The sequence below is a fragment of the Ceratosolen solmsi genome, unplaced genomic scaffold (assembly GCF_000503995.2).
Source record: "Ceratosolen solmsi marchali unplaced genomic scaffold, CerSol_1.0 scaffold6, whole genome shotgun sequence".
Classification (NCBI taxonomy): domain Eukaryota; kingdom Metazoa; phylum Arthropoda; class Insecta; order Hymenoptera; family Agaonidae; genus Ceratosolen; species Ceratosolen solmsi.
In genome coordinates this window covers 11273684-11285627 of record NW_011948414.1, presented here as the reverse complement: position 1 = coordinate 11285627, position 11944 = coordinate 11273684, and the positions used below count along the sequence as shown (strand labels likewise).

General features: G+C 23.0%; 2 protein-coding genes across 2 annotated transcripts; one reads left to right on the top strand and one right to left on the bottom strand.

The window, feature by feature from the left end:
- The first annotated feature begins 2882 nt into the window (after window positions 1-2882).
- LOC105368074 (centromere protein I) lies at window positions 2883-4877 on the top strand. Its single transcript, XM_011506981.1, has one exon. The coding sequence runs from the start codon at window positions 2919-2921 to the stop codon at window positions 4875-4877; it is 1959 nt and encodes a 652-aa protein (XP_011505283.1). The 5' UTR covers window positions 2883-2918.
- Window positions 4878-7704: 2827 nt separating this feature from the next.
- LOC105368073 (ankyrin-1-like) lies at window positions 7705-10876 on the bottom strand. The gene is made up of 2 exons (XM_011506979.1): window positions 10796-10876; window positions 7705-10718 (listed from the first exon to the last, which is right to left on the bottom strand). The coding sequence occupies exon 2, from the start codon at window positions 10660-10662 to the stop codon at window positions 7810-7812; it is 2853 nt and encodes a 950-aa protein (XP_011505281.1). The 5' UTR covers window positions 10663-10718; window positions 10796-10876; the 3' UTR covers window positions 7705-7809.
- Window positions 10877-11944: the final 1068 nt, after the last annotated feature.

Sequence of the window (11944 nt, the reverse complement as noted above, 5' to 3'; positions counted from 1 at the left end):
TCAATGTGCAGTTATAATTTTAATCAAATTAGCTAAAGCGAGGAAATAAAAAGTTAGAAACTTCTTTGCATTATTTTTCAAGCGTATCTTAAAAATTACTTTATGTGCTTGCTAAGTTTCGTTTGTTTTTCTTGTCATATTATAGTTAATTGAGAAAAGCAATGGTAATAACATTTTTTAAGATAAAATACTTAATAAAGATTAAAATTACAGAGCTCTGTTACATCGATGGACGATTGTAATACTATAATATCAAAAAAAATTTCAGTTCTAGTGTGAATACTTTCAATATTAATCATATATTATTTCTCTTGATCAAAGTATAACTCTTAAGTCATTAAGTCACTAAACTTCATAGTATTGTTAGTACTGCTCTTAATTGCTAATGGCCTTAAATATCTGTAAGAAAACAAAATATACTGAAGTCAATAATGCATGTAAAACTGTAAATTAATTACTATAATATCAGAAAAAATCTAATACAATCTAAAAGATACTATAGGTATTAGTTTTCAATTTGGGTTTTGGTTTTCTAGGTTTCACAATGTCACTTGAAGGAAATGGGGGCTAGAAATTGAATTTAATATTAAATTTAAAACATCGCTTTCTACAATTTATTAATTATTTTATTTTTATATCTATATGTTTATATATAACTTATTGATATCTTAATGGAACTAACTAAAGATTTAAATATCAATAGCATACAGTTGTTAAAGATTAAGTTATGTAACATTATACGATCATTCTGTCATTTAAAAACAGAAGATTTTCTTTGTTATTAAAAATGCACAAATTTGTCTGTAAATCATTATTTGTAAAAAGCAATTTTTAATGCAATTCAATATACGTTGCTAAAAATTGCACCTGAAACAATAAAATACTTCAATAGGTATTTTTTATCTAATGTCGCAAAATTTTTATAAATATAAAATATCTGTATTTACTATTATTTATTATTATTATCGTCATACATAAAAATTATTTGATTAACATTTTATACAAATGAAAAATAAATGGAGACATAAGTTTCTTATGTATTAATCTTACATTACTTCCCTGACATGGCCACTAACATTTTATAATTTTTTTCTTATAGGCACAGAAATCCTAAATATATTAAATAGGCTAAATTGGCTTAGACCCTTATTGGCAATACTTGTTGCGCCAGTTAGATGATTATCAGATTGATATAGGTTCACATCACCTGACGTTCGCCCTCCATGCAAGACAGGGAATTACACAAAATAACAATGGCAATAGATGGTCGATTTATTCGAATAATGCTTATGAGATTTAAGCTCAATTACCGGTAAAATAGTAGAGTATAAAGTGTTATAAAAGTGCATTACTTAAGAAAAAACTGCAATATCTTTTTAAATTTTAAATTAATACTTTTATTCATTTACTTGTATATGTATTTACATTAAATTATTTATGTATTCAAGATTTTTATTTGTAACTAAATAATGTAATAAATTTTAATTGTAGTACTGTTTATTACGATAAATTTAACAAAATTAAAAGGCAAATTCTATTTAAACCCATAACCCGGTAATGTTACACTTTTCATTAATCGTGTACAGTCGGTAACCTGGTCCCTACAACCATAAACATAGTTAAAAAATTTTATTGGGTACGTTATTAGGGACCAATAAGCTTAAACCTAAAATGCAGATGCCTGAAAGAAAGTATATTATCTACTTTTTCTATTTGGAATTTAAAAATAAAACTATTTAGAAGAAAATACAATTAAATTTGAAAATATATAATAGAAACAAATATTACTTACACTATCTACATTATTTACATAATGTAAGCCGTCTATTATTGTAATTTTAAATTACTGAACTCAATAATACCATATAGAAAATTAAATATTAAATTTTACAGTATATAAACACGACGTAAACAATTTTTACTTTTTACGCTATAAATATGAAATCTATATATTTTTAAACAATTGTTCTTTATAATAATTTGTTAAATATATTTTTATAAGTTTTATAAAACTATCCATTTTAATCACTCATAATCGTTCAAATTATCATACAATAAATAAATTATAACATTCATTTATTATAATTTTATTTATTTATCATAATATATTTATTATATAATTATATAATAAATAAATTGTTGTAATAATACTTATGTGTTTATATGCAGCTGTATATACGTGAACAAACGCGCGCGCTCATAAATATACATATATATATATATATATGCATATGCATTTGCACAGATGGATCATCAGTGTTTTCCCGGCTTATTGTTATCTTACTAACATAACCAAATATGTCAATTATCTGTATACCATTCAAACAATTCTTTTATAATTTCTTATATAAAAATAATACAGTAAAAAGTTATATTCATTTTACAAGTGTCTATAATTTGTTCCAATTTCTGTTACAATTTACACAATCATAATAGTAATTGAGATTATAATGAAAAATTAAAAAAAATTATATTTTTACGTAATTTCGAAAATAGTTTGTTTACAACGTACCGCCGCAATAAGTGGCAATAACATTAATTTCATCGTTAAAAACAAGATTAATTTTTATTTCAATTGTTATATCATATTTTATCATAATTTATTTATTATATTAAAAGGAATTTTATTTTTTTAATTAAAACAAATTAAATTGGATTGCCTGGAACGCAGTTTGAGCTAACTGTTTAAGTCAAATTTTAACTAATAATAATAAATATATAAATATATAATCAAGTTATTTTTATTTATTATTACAATAGATTTGACTAATCCGAAACATAAGTGTAAATTCAAATATTCAAATTAAAATATATTTTATAAATATAGTTTTTTTATTAATATCTTATAACTTCATTTTTTATTTTAGCAAGCAGTAAAAATAGCTTATTAATATAAAAATATTTTACTAAATTATACCATGGAAGAAAATGATACGTTGCAAGAATATCAAAATTTTTTAAAATCTCTAAGCAAACAAGGGAAACATTATGTTCATTTTCGTGAGTCTATAAAAATATTAGAATCTGTTGCTTCTACAAAAGGACTAGACGATGATACAATAAACAAGATATTTGATATTTTGACGAGCGTTGATTTGAACTCTACTCATTATATTGCTTTGATTAAATGCACAATTCCACAAAATGTAATAGATGATGATCAGGCCAAAAGAATAATTACATGGTTTTTATCTATATCTATACCAGCAACTGCTCTTTCAACATTATTACAATGGATTATTGGTTGTTGGGAATATCAATTGATAAATAGAAATTCAATTTATATCTTTTATGATGCATTCTTTTATATAATGCTTAAACACGAAAAATTAGAGTCACGTTTAGCTCAATTAGTTTATTTAATGACAAAACCAGAAGATGTAACTCGAAGACAAGTCACTAGATTATTAAAATTAAATGAACATTATAAAAAACCTCAAAAACATATAATTGCATTATTATCATTATTTAAGTCTTATAAGCCTGAATTTGTACCTGAAAGAATTCCAGCTATAAATATTCAAAGTGTATGGCGTCCAATTGTAGAAACGTTAAGAGTTGGATTTGAGAGTGCAAGAGACAGAGTGATTTTAAAAGAAAATCAAGAAACAAATACATACTATAGCTGGAATACTAATACATTTAAATATAAAAAGAACCAAGAACCTCTTGTTCCTTTTATTAGATATTTTAACATTGGTTCTAATATATTCAAAGATAAAACCGAAAGGATGGTCTTTGATGTTACTGATGCTGTAGAACTGGGAAAATTTTATTCTACTATTCAATTACCTACTAATACTACATCGTTATTAGCAAATAAGATTGGTCATCATCTTTTAACATTTGCAGATTTTGAATATCAGCAAAGATTTATACATAATTTATATTATACATTATGGAAATCATTTATTTTTGAAAATGGTAGATATTTTAATGAAGAAATGAACAAAATAATAGATATGACCATTGAATTTTTCAGATATATGCAACATGGTATTTCAATTGTGAATTATTTTATTAATGAATATTTATCTTGTTACATAGAAGAATATAATTTAAAATTATTATCTTTGATGCAATGGAGTTCAGTTTCAATTCCAGAACTACAAGATTATGTATTTAAGCATATGAAGATAATGTTTTACAGTTCGTCTATAAATACTAAATGTAGAATTATTAAAACTTTACGGACACTTTTATTAAATCTTTCTGTTATTAATAATAATTCTTTTAAAGATAGGCGATTTCCATTTTTGGGTCAAAGTTTTGGTGAAAGATGTACAGAAAATGTAAAAATTATTGAACATTTTACAAGGGAATTAATAATGTCAGGATTAAACATACATTTTTATAATTCAAAGATCATTTCTGAAGCATTATTATTTTATGAACAGATTGCTATATTAGAAATATATATAGACACATCTTTTATAGCTTTAGCACCGTCACCCGTAATTTATGGTTCTTTTGTTAATAGAAGCTGTTCTATGCTATCACGAGTATGTGCATTATTATTACAATATAGAAAAAATTTTACAAAACGTAACGACCAAACTTCTCTTACAAATATTAAATGGTTAATTATATATGCTGAAGATCTTGCGAGTGCTTTGTGGTATGATAATTGTTTTAGTAATAGACTTGCAGATAATAGATATTTTCTGAAATATTTATCAAAAAGTGTAGCTCAAAGTAATCCAACATGCGATGTTGATAGTCTAATGAATATTTGTCAGCATTACGCAGTTATGCCATATTTACATACATTAAACTTGACTGGATTACACATCAAAACAAAAACTGATGCAAATATTGTTGCAGCGCACTATTATAATAATATTAATAAATTTATAGTTGCACTTTCAGGAAATTAAAAAAATCATATAACAATATAATAATTTTGTACAAACGAATTTTTTATATAAAAAAAATTTCATTAGTTTGCATGCTATACAGTAGTTTCTTAACTGATACAAAAATTATATTAGAGATATTTAGTAACTGCAAATTCAGTTCCATTAGTCTCAATACACAATTGAATTGAAAGCCTTTATGGCCAAAATATCGAGCAAATATATTAAATGGAAATAATGTTTCCTTGTATTTGACTTGATAATAATAACAATTTCATAAACTTTCCTTTTGATCGACACACCCTGTCTAAGATCATATCGTTAAAGGAATGATGTATTATATCGTACCAAATTACTAATAAGTAAAATTCATTTGTGGCGATCATTGTATGTATTGTTTTGTATGATAATCAAATGCCTTTCTGATTTTTATAAGGAATCATTACCCCCCAGTGGGTAGAGCAAATAATAATGTTAATTAAATAAGGCTTCTTTATTTAAAAAAAACATATTATTGTGGATACTACTTGGAAAAAATGATAATTTTATATTTGTTTTTGTTATAATTTATGAAAATAAGGAATAAAATCCTTAGATAATTATTTTTTTACTAATTATCAACTGTAATATAGGACTAGTATATTAAAATTATATTATAGATTGTATCTACTTTCTAAACTTATTTAGATTGTAAATTTTAAAGGTGAAACTAATAGACTGATATCTGAGTATCATAGTTCGTACATTTAATCACTACAACTTATCGTGGATTTTAAAAGCAGACTATGATTAAATGTATGAACCAAATATTTATATTTAATTTCTATATTAATCGGTATTTTAAATGAGGTTGAACTGTCATAGATGAGAAGAAAAGGCAAATATAGAAAAATTAATAAACTTTAAATTATAATGAATATATTTTACTACTTTTATGATTTGTGCTTGAATAATTATTATATTAAACTGATCACTGTTTATTAATTGATCGTCTTGATTGATTATGTTTTAAGTAGACTACAAACAACAAGCTAATAATAAAATTACAATGACTTATTTTCTTTTTTAAAATAATACAATAATAATACATATTTTATTAAAATTGTGAATTATAGAATTTTCTTTAGCAATAGAAACTATTAAATATAGTAGTAGTTATTATATTAATTATAAAAAAAATATTGTAATACAAATTGCAATCTGTAAAAGTCAAAAGTAGTAAAAACATCTAAATCATTTTAAAATAAACTAAAATATATTACAAAACATTTATTAAAGAAATGCATGACAAAATTGAAAATAATCTAAAAAAGAAATATATTTATAAATAACATGATACGAATAATGATTGAATTCTTTTAATAAAAATGTTAAAACTTTAAATTAATTTAATGAAATTACAAAACATGTTTATATATTTTTGTTTTGTAATTTCAGTAGTTTTATATTTTCTCATGAAATTCACGATTTTCATGTAAAGTTTCAATATTTTTAAATTACCATCGATTTCACTATTTAATGAACGATAACTCCTCTTATAAAAAGCATTATTTTAAGACTAATTTTGCTTCAATAATTACTATACTATTTTTAAATATTAAGAGCAATATTTTTATCGAATTCAAATTTGTATTTATTTTAATAATTTATATTTTTTAATAAATTATTATTTAGAAGCTTTAAAAACTTTATGATGAATTAAATACCTGGTAGAATATAATAAACATAAAATATCCCTAATAATATAATTTTTATTCAAAATTCATTTTACATTTCTTGATATATAAGTGTATATATATATATATATATATATATATATATATATTGAGAAAACATATATTAAACATAAAAATGTAACAGATATAATAATTAAAAAATATAAGCAAACAATATGTAAATCTGATATAAAATTATCCAACTTATTTTGTATTAGGTATTAAAGTGAAAACTTATTTAAAATTTATTCTTAAATAATATAAATGGAATAAAAAATATATTTATTAAAATTAAGATGTAATTATTTATTATGAATAATGAAAAAACTTATTTCTATAATATATAACACATATAAATAAATTACAAATTTTATTTTTACTATAAAAAATGAAATTATTATTTAAAAGGAATAATTTTGTATTTTGAAAAAATTGAATTGTGATACAAATTCGAGTTAGAGAGACTTATATATTAAATATATTAGTAAATTTATGAAATACTGTGTGTATATAAAATATTTACTTATAAATCATAGTATATATTTAAACTGATTAAGGGAAAAAATGAAATTGTTTAATGTAAAGAAAAATGTATATGAGTAAATTTTATTTAATGTAAAAGTTGTATATGTTGATAGTAATATTTACAAAATATTAAATTTATTTAATAATTTATAATTTTTACAAAAAATCAAATAAATATATAAAATGTACAAATAAAAATAATAAAAAATTTTATTCTTAATGTAATGAAAGTTTACATTTATTCTACTTCTATTATAATTCTTATTATTAATAAAAATATTTGTATTTGATGCATTTTCATAAATTATTATTTATTAGAATTATTAAAAATATTTTCTTTTATTGCACAGAAAGAATTTATCACCAAAACAAAAATGAATACATAATTTAAATAAATTTATGATGTTCAAGTACTTTTGAAATTTTTATGTTATATAAAAATTAATTTTTGTATAAACAATGTTATTCTTTGGAAATATCTCAAATATGTTTCCTTTTATACCATTACAATTTTTAAGAAATTATAATTTGCCATATTTTTATTATTATTTTGAAATTATTTGATAGTTAATAAATATATTCAAGAACATTTCGATTAATCTCGCCAAAATACACATAAATGACTAATTATTTTTAAAATAAATGTTATATTTTGTACAAGAAGATGTATGTACATTATTAACAAATTTTCTATCTTTAATTTAATCTTTAATTCAATCTTTAATAGTAAGTGTCCTTGATTTTATTAGATCCTTTAAATTTCTGTTACTTAAGTATCTAAAGATTCTTTCGGAACATGCGTCTGGTAAACTTATTAGCAGTATAAATTCTAATGAATCCTTAGCAGGTTTCAGTAATTCGCTTCTTCTCAAACCTTTTTCAAATTGTAATTTAAGTAAGTAACTATACTGTGCAAATTCACTTTTAAAATCACTCGATTCTAAAATATTTTTAAGTTTGTCATTTTTTATATACAATGTCATTTCATTCGAATCTTTGAAAAGAATGTCATATAAAGACGAGTAGCTATTTATTTTTATACTTTTCATTTTCTGTACTTCATTTTCCAATTGCATTAAAAAATCGTCCTCGTCACTATTCACTACTTGTTGCTTATGTAAATCCTTTAATTTCATATAATATGACATATTTTCCCAACTAACATAGAAACCAATTACACGCAGTCTTCTGATATGATTCTTAAAAATGTAATATATTTGATGAAAATTGTAGACATGCACTCTACTATCCAATACATCATATTGAAATTCATAAAAGTAAAAAAATGCAGTTTTACCAAATGTATCAGTAATATTGATATCTGCACCATGATTTAATAAATTTTGAACATTATCCGCATTTCTATTTAGGCAAGCCATATGTAAAGCAGTTTTGCCTCTCTTATCTTGACAATCGATATCACATTCTACTTTTAGCAATGTTACGAGTCTATTAGTGGTATAGCGAGTCGAAGCTGCAATGTGTAATGGAGTCTTACCATCAATTTGTTTCATATCCACGTCTGCACCTTTTGTAAGTAAAGCACTAATTATTTCTTCAGATTTAGGTGCAAGGAGATCGTTCATAGTAGCTAAGTGAAGGGGAGTATATAAATTTTCATATTCAACGATATTTGGATCTATATTATACTTCAAAAAAATTTCAACAAGATCGATGAAACCTTTTTTTAAAGCTATATGAAGAGGAGTTAAGCCTGTTTTAGTTCTAGCATTAACATCTGCTCCTTTATTTAATAATACTTTAACTACTTCGGTTTTCTTATCATCTCCAAAAAATTTGTTAATATCCACAATATAATGTAACACTGTTATACTGTTAAAATCATAAATATTAACATTTGCTTTGTATTTTAAAAGTATATCAATAATTTTATTCCGCTTAATATAAAACTGATTCAATACACTATGCAAGGTCTGAGTTTTATGATTACCAAACTCATTTTTAAATGTCTGATCGTCGATATCACATGCATAAAATAGTGGTGTTTTACCTGAATTATCTTGACTATTCACATTACTTTTATATTGTAATAATAAATCAAGAATATCTACTTGCTCTGTTTGTTTAGCTATTAAATCTAATACTTTTATCGGTGATTCCTTGTAAGCACGTTCAAAATTTATTTTACCATATGTATTGGATACATTAATTGAATTTCTAAGAATTGTATGAATTTTCTTTGCATCTTGTTGACATGCTAAGTGAAGAGCTGTGAAACCATTTGCTTCTTTCATATTTGAATCTGCATTACGTTGTAAAAGTATTTTAGCTGTTGTACTTCTATTGAAAGTAACTGCAAAATGTAAAGGCGTATATCCAGGACATATTGGCGAATTAAAATTCACGGGAGTAAAAACTGATGCTTCATTTTCTAAAAACTTCTCAATAGCTACAATATTATTAGTGGTACAAGCAATATGAAAATGAGATAGACCGTAATTATTAACAGGATTTGTACACTTTGAAATATCTTTGGATAAGATTAAATCAATTAAATTACTGTCCAAGTAAAAGAATTTAAAAGCAAAATGCAACGAAGTATTTCCTTCTTTATTTTTAATTAATGTATTAGCATTTTGACTCAATAGAAATTCAATGATTTTTTTCTGTCCATTTTCAATTGCAAAATGTAGCGGCAGATAACCGGAGCAAGTTGGAGAATCAAAACTAGTAGAGCTATTAATATCTACTTTGCACAGTAAAAAGTGTTTAACAGTATCTAAATGATTTCTTGTACAAGCAATATGAAAATGAGATAATCTGAAATTGTCAATAGGATTTACATTTGTATTTTTAAGTTTAGATAAAATTATATCAATAATTTTGTAATATTTCTCTAAAGGATATTTTTCTTTCATATAATATGCCAAATGTAATGGCGTTTGTTCCTTCTTATTTACAGCATTAGCATTGGCTCCATATTTTAATAATACATCAATCACTTCTAGATTTTGATATTTAACAGCAATATGTAATGGAGTATCATTATATTCATCTTTCGATTCATAATTGAGATACATATTATTTGAAATTTCTTGTTTCAAAAAACTTTCCACTACGTGCTTATTATTTCTTCGACAAGCAGCATTAAATGCAATATAATCATCATGACTAGGACTAGTTAAATCAATTGCTTGATTTAAATATTTAGACAGCAAGACATCAACAATTTTGTAACACTTTTTTTCCAAAGCTAAACTAAGTGGCGTTTCTTTATTAAAATCTTTATCATTTATCAGAGCACCTTTGCTCAATAATAACTCTACTAACTGGGTATCTTTTAATTTTACTGCATAATATAAAGGAGTATGAAAAAAATTTGTTTTGATTGGTTTATTAACTCTACAACCATTTTTCAACAGTAACCTTGTAATTTGTTTACATCCTCGTTGAAGTGCTTTAATTAAAAGAATATAGTCTGTCCATTTATCATCAATTAGTAGGGCATCGGGCTGTTTTAAGATTTTTTCTGCCATCTTGTAAGAGTTTTTTCTTATAGCAAAAGATAGAGCTTCATAACCAGTTGCTGGACAAACCATGATCATATTAATTAACGACTTCAATCAAACAAAAAAAAGTTTACATTTTGTTACAAAAATACCTGTTGAAAAAGTTGAAGAACATTAATAGTTAAAGAAGAATTTTATTGAGCATAATTTTTAAATAATAATACATTACTCTTGAAAATATGGTTCTTTTATATCTGCTATTTATATCACAAATCACTGATTGCACTGTCAAGTATTTTAACTCATCATTTAGCCCATTATCTTAAATAAAAAGATTATTATACGAATTCTTCAATAATTTGGTTCAATTTCGTTTTCATATTTTAAATTTCTTTTTGTTATTGATCTAGCGTAAGATAAACAAATATACATAACCTATACGTTCTTGATCATTAATTTTTAAATCAACTGACATATTAACAGAAAATACGCAAGCTGAATAATTATTTTTAATAATTCACAAATAAATATATGTACTTTATTTTATAATCTTATATTTTTCGAAATAAGATAATAATATCAACCTGCGTGATATATATTATACATTTCTTTCTAATAAATTTTAAATAATTTATTATCATTAATCATTAATTTACCTACTTGATAACAAAATTAATTAAAAGTAAAAAATACTCAAAAACTTGCACGTTCATTAGGTAATAAATACCACGCGTTCAATAAGCATAAAAATAGTTGTCTCGGTACTATATATTTTTTTAAGCTTAAGCTTTGTTATTATAAAATATATACTTTAATTATATATAAATATTAGGTCGAATAATTTAATGTATAATCCCAATTTATCTTTTATTTAGCCATCATTATCAGATTAATTTATTTCAATTGAATTATTCGTGTTTCAAAATTTTGTCATTGATTTTAATTTAAAAATTTATAAATACATCCATTTAAAAATATTTTAGAAAATAAATTATTCTTTTTCTTTTAAAATTTGGTATGAACAAATATTGTTTTTCTAAGTTTAACAAAATCAATAGCTAAAGTAAGATCTGTACGTAACATTTTATGCTTTACAATATCATTTTTTTCACTATAAAAATATGTACATAAGTCCATTCCGTTTCAACTATATCAATTGACTGAAACCATTTGCAATTCTAAATGAACAAATATCAATTTATTTAAATAATTCTAAGTTACATAAATAAAAAGATTGACATTTTTTAATATATATTATATTTTTTATCGACGATATTATTTATAATTAAAGTAAGAAATTCCATAATTCATAATACATTGTATTTATACAATTCCTCATATATTTTTTTTAATGTAATCAATAAGGTAGACTTTAAAA

Excerpts from the sequence above, each read along its gene's own strand:
- LOC105368074 (XM_011506981.1), top strand. The coding sequence starts at position 2,919 with ATGGAAGAAAATGATACGTTGCAAGAATATCAAAATTTTTTAAAATCT.
- LOC105368073 (XM_011506979.1), bottom strand. The coding sequence starts at position 10,662 with ATGATCATGGTTTGTCCAGCAACTGGTTATGAAGCTCTATCTTTTGCT.